At 32.6% G+C, this 12305-nt stretch overlaps 1 protein-coding gene across 1 annotated transcript in view; it reads right to left on the bottom strand.

The window, feature by feature from the left end:
- The window catches only part of LOC142332775 (DNA-dependent protein kinase catalytic subunit-like), a 366245-nt gene that overhangs the window by 316929 nt on the left and 37011 nt on the right, over positions 1-12305 (bottom strand). Inside the window, exon 6 of the mRNA XM_075379394.1 lies at positions 4519-4730. Within this exon, the coding sequence (XP_075235509.1) occupies positions 4519-4730 (212 nt within the window). The remainder of the gene's footprint in view (positions 1-4518; positions 4731-12305) is intronic.

Raw genomic sequence — 12305 nt, 5'->3', positions numbered from 1 at the left:
ATATTTTTTACTTGTTTTTAGAAATTTTGTAACTTTGTTCTACTTTGCTTGCAGTGATACAAATGGTACTATAGTTTTTTAGATCACTTAAAAATTTTAAAATAAAGGAAAATATGAGGGATGTTTTTTTTTCAACCTCCGATTAGTTTGGAATAGTTTGGTTTCTGGACTGTCATACTGGATCCAAGTCTCATCGCCAGTAACGATACATTTTAAAAGCTCTACCCCTTCATTATTGTAACGTCTGAGAAACATTAAGGCTAACACCATTCGCTGCATTTTGTGATGACCACTCAACACTTTTGGGATCTAACGTGCTCAAAGTTTCTGGTATCCTAGATCTTTAGTCACAATTCTGTTTAGAGAAGATCTTGAAATTTCTGGGATTTCTGCAAAAAGTTCACTTATTATAAACCTCCATTTGTTGTTAACAAAATCAACAAGCTCAACTAGGTGTACAGTAGCGACAGACTTGCTGTTCTTGACCATCTTTGTCATGGATGTCTGTTCACCCTTCTTTAAATTTCCTACACCCATTCCCATACACTACCATCACTTATAAAGTTTTCACCATACACTAGGCTCATTCTGCGATGGATTTCAGTAGCGCTATATCCTTCTACTGGAAGACAACGTATCACACTTCGCAACTCACACTTAGCGGGAGCAGTGATAGCGGCCATGTTCAATTGCCTGCAGCTCGACTCAAACTGATGCAATGGAGCCGACAATGGCAGAGGTTGTGGTGGGGAGGTGGCGCAATCACACAATGCACAGACCTGCCTCCCACTTATCTCTTGTTTACCTAGATGCACAATCGGAGGTTGAAAAAAAACAGCCCTCATATCACATGTAAAAATTAAACAATCAGTATTAACAATTAAAAAAACAGGCAGTTGCTTTTATTGGGATTTGAATACTAGATCATGGATATAACTGTTCTTTGGTGGTTAGGTTTCAATTAACAATTAATCACATGTCTCAGGTATTGTTGACCTGAGTCTGTACAAGAATACACATCACAAGCAAGGGACCCCAAATCCAGAAAGCTGCATGGGATATCTAGAGACTTCCAGAATTATCATAACATTAAAAAGATTTTTTTCTTTTGCACTAAAAGATCTGACTTATGTACACATAATTGTTTGTACTGAAGCATCATGTACTGAAGTCAATATATAACAATAACACAACACCCATAAGCATGGTAGTCAATGAAATCTGCAGATTAAGTTCTCAAATAATGTTTATCACATTTGAATCTGAATAATTCAGTGTTTAGATTGATATGATATAGCATTACATACTGTTAGTTCACATTTTTTTGCATGAGAAGTTAAATTGGTTGTGCTGTCGATTGGTATTGATCACAATGCTGATCCATCCAGGTTGAAAGGTAAAACTGGCCAAATGGAAAGCTAATCAGATCATGCAGTATGTATGTTGGCCAGTTTTTTACTTAATCTCCAGACTGGATGGACCAATCTAGATGAAATGTGACATGATTATTTACATTTGCAGTGAACCCACTTAATTTTGGCCGTAATTGATCAAGGGGGCAAGGAGATGGCCCTCATGGGTCCTACATCTAAAAGTTCTACTCAAAGGGTAGGTAAATTTTTTTACATAATTTAATGCCCCTTAAGTAACTAAGATACTTTCTGATGGTGTTTAGTCTTATTCAAATCCCTGTAAAGGGGAGGGGAAACCCTTTTTTAAATTATATTTATACATATTTAAATTACAGATTTTTTAAAACACATGTTTAGATTAACATTTTACACAAACATTGTGTAATTAGTCAACTGGACAATTAGTTTAAATCACTCAATTTATCATTGAAGGCAGGAAAGTTATAAAACTTGGTTTTTATTTTAGTTATGATTTTAAAAATATGCTTTCATATACATAGTTAATAAAAATCACCTATGCAAACACTAAAATAGCAAGCTAAATATAATAAACCTCCAACTTACATAAAAAGCTTTTTAAATTCATCATCAATTAAATTAAAACTATTTAAATCAGTTGATCATGTCTACTCAGTTCTATCTGGTATTACAAGAACGTACAAGACTGGGTATTTTTACTTCTAAAAAATGATTAATATACTTAATAAAGTCTAACTCGCAAAAATTTTGATATTTCATTAATGTTTAATGTATTATCCTAATTGTTATGTTTCTTTTACTATTTCAATTTTATTCCTATTATTACCTTAGTTGTCATAGTAGTTCTAACCCTGATTTACTAATATTTTATTATCTGAAAAGAAGCCTCTTATTATTTTGACCTGGACAATGATAACTCAAAAGCGTTTTTCACCCAAAAAAATAAATCTGGTATTGCAGTATCTCACAACTGACAATAAATCTAAAGGTTAAAAAGTTCTTTTTATTTACATTTAATATACTTATACATTATATATATATATATTTTTTTTTTCATTATGGTCTCTTTGGACTGTGTTGAACATTTTGCACAACAGATGTCTTCTATCCCAGTACAATTTCATTTCGTCTTGTTTAACTTGTTTTTGTTCATCAGTCCACTGCCTCCCAGTTCTTGCCTTATCTATAATTTTCCGGAAAATGTGTTTATTAATTTTATCTCTAAACTCAGTTCTGTTACACTCATCACCTTTGTTCAGTTGTAGTTCACGAGATCCTTCTTAACTTCGCCTTCTCTTTATATATATATATATATATATATATATATATATATTTTTTTTTTTTTTTTTTTAAATTATAAATCAATTTGAAACAACACTCTACAGAAAGAAGTGTAACTCCCCTTATAATGTTTCAGTTACAATTCACATGAGAACTGCTTGCTTTGAAGTTTGTTTGTCTTTTATAAATTTGGATTTTAATTCACATATAAATCCCATGCAGCAGTAAAGAAGCAAATGCAGTTGTCAAAGAGGGCCACACAAAATCAACCTTCAGAGAAAGCAAAATTTATTCAGCTAAATACACAAGTAAGCATGCAAATGCATACCTACATTTTCGCTTATGAGATTTAATTTAAAAAATACCATGAATTTCAGTTTTTCTTAAAAATCTTTATTTATTCATCAACATTGATTTTGTCACCTTCAAAGTACTCCTCTTCAGTTATAATGCATTTGTGCCAGCACTTTTTCCAATCTTCAAAGTACCTCTGGAATGCAATTTTCACTATGAAGTTTAGCTCCATCAATGATTTTGTCTTTATCTCTTCCACATTGGCAAAATGTCGTCTTTCATGGTTCTTTTCTGCTTGGGGAATAGGAAGAAGTCACAGGGAGCCATGTTCAACGAATGGGACTGAGGCATCGTAATGGTGTTGTTTTGGCCAAAAATTCAAAACTAAGCAGTGAAGCCTGAGCAGATGCATTAATGTGATGCAATTGCCATGAATTGTTTCACCACACATCTTGGAGTTTTTTCAGGTTCCTTCATGCAAACGGCAAAAAACTTCCAGGTAGTACTCCTATTGATCATACGACTGATGGCAAGAACTCATGATACACGAAACCACTGAAATCGAAGAACACAGTGATCAGAACCTACACGTTTAATCAAACGTGAAAAAGTTTTCAAACGTCAAAGTTTTTTTATCTTGGCTCTTCAGGAAGCTTCCATTCGGACAATTGGTCCTTAGTTTTGATATGATACCCATACTACTCACACACCCATGTTTCATCACCAATTATGACCCGTTTGAGTAGTTCTAGATCATTCATATCAATCAGCAACTCCTGAGCAATGTTCATTCAGCACTGCTTTTGGCCAAATTTCAACATTTTGAAACAAATTTTGCTCCCACATGTTTCATACCCAAAACATCAAAAAAGAATTGCTTGGCATGAACTAAATGATATGCTAACATTATCAGTAACCTCTCTTGATAGTGATTTGGTGATTGTCCTCAATCATTTTCTTCAATTTTTCAATGTTGTCATCAGCTGGGACGTCAGGGCACTCGTCATCAACAATAAAAAATTGACACTTCGACTTATACAGCCAGGAAATTAAAAAATTCTGCATATTTTTTTATCAAACCTCGTACATTAAAATGTTTGTTTCAATGATAGAATTTTATGTCATTCTAATTTGTATTTTTAAGTTTTGTTAGGGTCCCTTAACTATTCTTTACAGCTACTTCATTTCATCTGCTTCTATTAGCAAAATTTCTTTTGTGTACAGACTTCGTGGGTATCTATCTCCTTTTCAACAATAAAATATTAAATTTTTTTTGTTTTTTTTATTGTGGCATTCAAAAATCCCATCAAAAAATATAAATACATGTTTGTCAATAAACCTTCAAAATATATCATAATTCAGCTCCTATTTAATGATGATGATAACAGTAACAACAATGATGATGGCAATGTCACCGTCATCATGATCCAAGCTGATCTGAGTATTACAGAACAAATAAAACAAAATTAAATCTTCAAAAACAAAAGATCTCATTTTGAATTGTGATCATTTAAACAAGCACCCAAGATTAAAGAACTAAATAAATAACTACCCTCAGCAATTTCCCATCATCATCTTTTGGATCTTCTGCCAGAAGACGAGCCATCTCTATCATAAAAACAACGTAAGTATTATATCCTGCTTTCTTATCATCAGGGTTACTATCTTTAACCCATTTCCATAAAGTTTCATGCCACCAATTATATTCAATACGCATATTTGATGAAATTAATCTTGCATGTCTCTCTACCATTTTCAGTGCACCTATAAATAAAAGAAAAGAAACATTTCATAAAACTGCTCTAAAGTGTAAAGATGAGTAAATAACATTTGAAAGTACCAAATTTAATATGTAAACATTTAAAAAAAAGTTTATTTTGTAATTACAACAAAAGCACTCTTTTTCCACATAGTCATCATTAAAGAAATCATTTACATCAATACATCGTTTTCTTTACTATATTTTCTATTCCATCAATATAAAATTCCACTGCTAATTTTCTCAGCTGCATAATGACAACTTTTTCATCTCATTATCATTGCCAAAATAACTGCCATTAAATAGATTGTTTAGTTAGGAAAATAAATAAAAATTATTGTACATACGGCGAGGGGGGGGAGATCATGGAAAATTATTCATACTTCTTTACAATTGACATTAAGTAATGAAATATAAACATTTAAAACTTCATTTACCATTTTTACTTCCTTGTACGAAGTAAAGGAAGTATTGTAATCGCAAAAAAATTTCAGTTTTCAGATTTCAATAGAAATATCCATTTTGATCATCCCTGAATCTATTTTGAATAGTTTCAGCTTGTGGTCTGTACGTACATACATATGATCTCACATAGCTCAAAGACGATTAGCCGTAGTATATTGAAAGAATATTGAAATTTTGTGCACCTTAGAATTTTGAAATTTTGTATTAGGACTGTTGTAACATACAGTTGTGCACCTCTCCTTTTGATTGCAATCAACCGGTTCAAAAATGTGTATACAGTCAACCCTCTAAGTAAAGTGAGGATTCAATTTTGAAACATTTGGACTTTGGACTTTTTCTTAACTGCAGTAATAATCCCTCATTAAAAGCTTTTCAACAATATATCGTAAGTGATACTTTTTTCATTGGTTCCAGAGTTATAGCCAAATAAAAATTTAATTAATGAAATATTTGGATCTTATAATGGGAAGGCACATCGGTTCAAATCAGACTTCACCTCCTTTTTTTTAACTTTCTTTTTCTGCAATTTAAACATATTGATTTATTAATAAATATTAACCTCTGATTGTAAAAAATTTTTACGATTAATAATAATTCAATAATAACAAAAAAATATATGAAAAGATATCAGAAGTTATTAATGAAATAAAATTTTATGTACTTTTCATTTTAAAAAAATGGTGTATATGTAATTTAATAGAAGTACAAGGAGGTCATGTGGTGCCCACATCAGATTTTTAGGTATAAAAATAAAGACATATAATTATTATACTGTATTATTCTTTTCTATTAAGTTATTGAAAGCAATTTTAAAATTTACTCCATATCCACCAGTTCCTCTATATCCAAATGCTCACAAACATTGCAAACAGTTTTTGTATTGCTGTGCTCTTTGCAGACAAACCGTTTACATGAGTTGTACTTCAAAGGAGTATATTTATTTTTCTTTCTACCACAAATTGTACAACGACCATGTTTCCCTCAACATTTATCTTCTAAATCTGATAATTTTTCCAGTTCCTCAATTGAAATTTTATACACTTTCATGTGGTTGCACCAGTTTAAATTTCAAATATTTGAGGAATTTCCTTCTTAATGTTTTGTGCTCTTGGGTTTGAGGTAAATAATACCTGGGCATTAATTCCTATATTGAGTAATACATAAAATAGTGATCAGAGATTTCAATCCGTGTCCGAGGTGGGGGTGGCGCAGGCGCGCAGACTGTTCGGGAGAGCGGCTGTGTCCGAACACAGTCATCTTCGGGACATCTGCAGAGAGGACCCAACTCCGACAGTTGTAAGGAAGCGGCCTCACGCCGTACTGGACGAACCACCGTGATGGTGCGGTGCGGTAGCCGAAAATCGACAAACCAGGCTTAGGGGCCTCCATATCGCATGAGCCATAAACGGAATAGTGCGTCAGACGCGTTTCCGGGGTCGCGAGTGAATAGTTTTTTCGCGAGTTATATAGTTTGAAGACTTCAAATACGGTAAGTCGCGCACAAAACAAAAACGCGGTCTAAAAATAATTTTTTTTTTTTTTTTTTTCTCGCGTGTGTTTTGTTCTGTTTCTCTTGTTTCAGAAACGGGAGAAACGTGGATGTGGAACGACGCGTCGTGCCGTTTCATCCTGCCAGTCGAAAGGAAAGTAAAAATTACTTTTTTTTTTTTTTTTTTTTTTTTTCCTCTCGTGTGTGTGTTCTGCTTCTTTTGTTGCAGATGCCAACAGCCACCACAAAAACAAATTGTTTCTTCACTGCGGCCACGCGGTCCCCCCAACCCCTTCTCAGACACACGCGTGTCTGAAGGTTAATAATTACGTGGAGAGAATAATTACTGTTTACTTCTTTCCAGAAAATCGCCGCCCCAAAACCGCGATCGCGAATAGGTATCACCATCTGTAAGTTAAACTTACAGTAAGATAAAATAACCCAGCAATTGCGACTCCTCCGGAAAAGGGGACACATTGCTCCCTCCTTATAGCTAGTGCCCCGTTGTGGCGTATTCCTGCTAGCCTATTAAAGAGTTAGCACCGAAAGGACTTCAGTGGACGGTCTGAAGGGGAATTACGTCGGGAGGACAGGCTTTATAAGCCTAGCCTTCCGCGGTCGGCCCATGAAATGGGTTCGATAACGCTGGTTTAACAACGGATTGGAATGCAATTAAATCCGTCTTAAATTCACTAAAATAATAATAGACAAAACTTGAAAAATTAGATCCGAGATTAAAAAATAACCCTTTTAAAAACAAGCCCGATTAGAAAGATCCAGCAGCAAGGGACTCTGTCCAGGTTCTGCGATAAAGTAGGGAGTAATAGACTCCTGCCAACTTTGCATTCCATTCCATAAAATAGTGCCATTGGCCATCTATTAGTTTTTATGGCAACACTGTAAGAGCTACATAATTCATCTAAAGTATCAACACCCTCCTTTTAAGGCATTATAATCCGCTTTATTCCTTTTTGTGACATACAAAACTAATGTCTTATTTTTCTGAAAACCAAAAATTGATGATCCAATTGGACGTTGTTTGTTAGCTGTCATTTCAGGAGGAATTTCCCTCTTATCGATTGTTAAAGTTCCTATCATTGGCATTTTTTCTTTTAGCAATGATTCTGCTAGAGGGTAACTCGTGTACCAATTTTCAGTTGTTAAATTTCAATCAGTACCTTTTATATCTTTCAAAAGTTGGTGCACAATGTCATAAGGTATAACTAGCAGACTCAGCAATGCTTTGCTATTCCTAGATTTGAATATATATATAGATTAAATTAACATAATTGAAAGTTTGAAAATACATTAAAAAAATGAACATTGCAGAAGTTCATTAAATTTAACCTTTAACTTTATCCCTTTTCCCTATTTTCCTTTCCAAAATTTCCCTTTTCTTCCATTCATAAATCAGTCCAGTAGTTTTTAGTCTATAGCAGATACATATACGACCATTGCCTTTTATATATATATAGAAGAAAGTCTGTTTGTATATCTGTTTGTTTGTTTTGTAAATATCTCGACACTGGCACCACCTAGTGGTTACAGTTTTGCAAAATTTTTTTTTTCACATAACTAATGTATATTTTGAATATGGGCCAAATCGGTCCACAAATACAATTTTTCTAAATATCTCAGCCCCAGCGCCATCTAGCAAGTCCATATTTGCAGAGGTATTTTTTCCATGTAACACATATTCTGAATATGAGTCAAATCAGGCCATAAATTCAATTTTTTTAAATATCTTGACCCCAGTGCCACCTAACAGGTCCAAACTAGTTCAGAAACCTTCACAGGCATGCGCACAATAACTGACCAATGTTTCATCACAAATGGATGAGTGGTATAGGAATTCATACGGAACAAACAAACAACCATTCATGTTTTTGCAAAATGTTTTTGCGTCAGAAAGGATGAATATTTTGAAACCATAGTTTGCTGGTTTACTTGGGATGAACTGAATCATACTGAATCTTCCTCTAAAAGGCTCAGTTTTTCATCTATTGTCACAAATTCACTATGAAAATAAAGTTTACCAAAGTTTTTTTTCTGAAAGCATCCAAAACTGTTCTGATTGCTGCTAGTTTGTCAGTTTTTTGTCTCTTAAATTTGTAATCCTTTTCATCAAAATGCATCGACCTAAGTAAAAATAAAAACCACTTATAACTCATACATGCACATAATATGATCATTCCTTTCCCATCAAATGACCATACTTCTACCACATCTGTACAGTTCAACTTCTTTACACCTAAAAAAATAAAATTCCAATTAGGGTGAAAAATTCCATTTCATCCGTCACTTTATAGTCACATTGTCATGAGTGCTCGATATCATCTCTTTTGTTTCTTATAAAGGAATTTGTTTGAAGAACAATTTCTTCCAATACAGAATCATCCAGTATTTTTTTAAAAAGCTTCCATTTCATCAGTAATTCCTCTTGCTTCTAATCTAGGCCCCAGAAAACCTTTTGCTACGTTTTTTGCTGAAGTTTTTGATTTAATTTTAGTAAAATCATTTTTATATCACTTCGTATTTCCATCTCGGCCCACCATAAACTCGGATTCATTATCATCCTCGTCTGATAGCAATCTTTTTCGGAAATTGCATCGTTGTCATCACTGTTGATAACTTCTTCTTCATCACCACTCCATCCGGAATCGGAAAATATTTATCATTTTCTTAGTCAGAACAATCAAATAATGCATGCATTCTCTAAATCACTATCTTTCAAATAACCGCACCTTAAAGCCATCTCCCTGACAAAATAAACAAACATTATGATTGATAAAGAGCAGGCATTTGATAAAAATAAGCAGTATGATTCAAAGACAAGATATAAATTAAAAAATTAAATATACAAAATAATAAGCTTAATTATGATACGTGTTAGATAAGCTTGTTATGATAATTCATCAAAGAAATGGATAAAAATTATATAACTAGTAATACTACTAAGAAATTATACTTACGTTATCATAACAAGCTCATGGAAGCAAATCAGATGCCAATTCTGCAGTACTATACTTAAAAATGTCTCTCACTCACTAAACGTTCACAAACACAGCTCTCAATACAATGGGGATATTTCTTAAAGTTTAAATGTATGTTATGTACACAGGCACATCAGTGCAGCTAACCAAACATTTTTTAGCAGCAAAATTTCCCAACCAGTAGCAGATTTGTGCCAATACAATCAGAGATATATTGATTTATTAATAAATCAATATGTGACCTTTTACCAGGTGCGGTAGAAGATTTGTGCCAACGCACCCAGCAAAAGGTCACATATATTGATTTATTCATAATTTTAACCTCTGATTGTAAAAAAATATTAACAATAATTAATAATTCAATAACATAAAAAAAATCACAAGTCATTAGTGAAATAAAATGATATGTACATTTCATTTTAAATCAAACTTTTTACAATAAGAGGTTAATAATTATAAGGTTATAATTATTAATATATCAATATATTTAAATTTAAAAAAAAGTTAAAAAAAATATATGTATATGAAACCAGATTTGAACCAATGTGTGCATGGTTACGGATCCAACATACACCACATATCTACTTCAGCGACATGAAACAAAATTAATATATTAAGTAATATAAAATGCTAAGGAAATTTTTAGAGCCATTTTTCTTGAGTATAATTGAATATTGTTAATATTCAATACCTAACAGGACCACCGTTAGGTATTACTTCAGAGGATGTGATGAATGACAATTTTTGTAGCGTGTGAAAATGCCATGCCTAACTGGGATTCAAATCTGGGACCTCGGGATGAAAGGCCAAGATGCTACTACTCGCACCATGGAGGCTGACCTAGTTTTCTGTGATGAAGACACAAAAACAGTGTACACTATTTACACACACAATATGATTCAAACTGGTGTCCCGAACCCCGTGTCTTCCTCTTGTTAGCTGTGAACATCAAAATTCTGGGAAATGAAGCACATACAAAACTGATTGCTATTGCAGCTTCAAAAGATATTTATGTTTATTTAGAAATAAAATATTACATGAAAAAAAGAAAGACTTTAAGGGAATTACAAGGTAGATGTGATTCCGGGCTACTGAATAAAAATCATTTCTTATTTACAAATAATATTTTCAACAATGACAATGATTCAATGACTTTAAAGCTTATATCCATACTATATACTGATGGTGGAACAAACATTGCTCACTATTCTGTAATTTTACCTAAATGTTTAAATGTCATTCTTTTGAAACCAAAGTATAGATGAGATGATGTGAGACCTATTGAAATTTCACAAACTGCTGTAAAATTGTTATAAATTCAGAATAAATATACAGACGAAAATCCTAAAACACCATATTGATTTTAAACCAAGTAAAAACATATTAAAAATGTATACTAAAAATTTAGTAACCTTTTCCAGTTTCGTTTTTATTTTCTTTGAATAAAAAAAATATATATATACTGATGAAATATATGCGTGAATGAGTAACACTTCCTTGGTTTTCCATTTTTTCTATATAAATACATAATTTCTTTTAATTTATGAATTTGTTTTAGTCTCCTCAATAATAAATATCGCTATAATATTTAGTAACCTTCTCCTAATTCATTTTTGCTTTCAATTTGTTGATGATTACTTCATAACATTTAAAAAATATAGTATTAGATAGATATAAAACTTACATTTATTTAAAGAGTAATAAAGGGACTTTACTCTATCCTAATATTTCAGCTAAGATTGTTGAATTGATAATTTTATAAATATTTAAGGTTAATATAAACTAATATTTTAGCGATTGTGAAACTGTCCATTTTATTAAAGAATTGGAGGATTGTATCACTTTCAAATGAAATAAGTTTAAATGAAGTACAACAAAAAAACGTGTATATGTAATTTAATAGGCGTACAAGGAAGTAGGCCTACAAGCGCCCATGATGATGATGAGGTAGAGTGTGTATACGAAGAGATTGATGAAGCAATTAAACACGTAAAAGGAGATGAAAATTTAATAATAGTTGGAGATTGGAATGCAAGCATTGGAAAAGGCAATGAAGGAAATATAGTGGCTGAATACGGGCTGGGCAAAAGGAATGAAAGAGGGGACCGACTTATAGAGTTTTGCACGAAGTATAATTTAGTAATTGCCAACACCCAATTTAAAAATCATAATAGAAGAATATACACTTGGAAAAAGCCAGGCGATACTGCAAGGTATCAGATAGATTATATCATGGTTAAGCAAAGATTTAGAAATCAACTCGTTGACTGCAAAACTTACCCTGGAGCAGACATTGATAGCGACCATAATTTGGTGATAATGAAATGTAGATTGGGGTTTAAAAACCTGAAGAAAAGGTGTCAAATGAATCAGTGGAATTTAGAGAAGCTTGAGGAAGAGGAGGTAAAGAATATTTTTGAGAAGGACATCGCAAGAGGTCTGAGTAAAAAAGATAAGGTAGAAAATGTAGAAGAAAATGGGAAAATGTTAAAAAGGAAATTCTTAAATCAGCAGAAGCAAACTTAGGCGGAATAAAGAGAACTAGTAGAAAACCTTGGGTTTCAGACGATATATTGCAGCTGAAGGATGAACGTAGAAAATATAAGAATGCTAGTGATGAAGAAAGTAAAAGG

This window comes from Lycorma delicatula, chromosome 1, assembly GCF_047948215.1.
Source record: "Lycorma delicatula isolate Av1 chromosome 1, ASM4794821v1, whole genome shotgun sequence".
Classification (NCBI taxonomy): Eukaryota; Metazoa; Arthropoda; class Insecta; order Hemiptera; family Fulgoridae; genus Lycorma; species Lycorma delicatula.
Note: the sequence above shows the minus strand (reverse complement) of the source record. Positions and strands in the feature narration are given on the sequence as shown.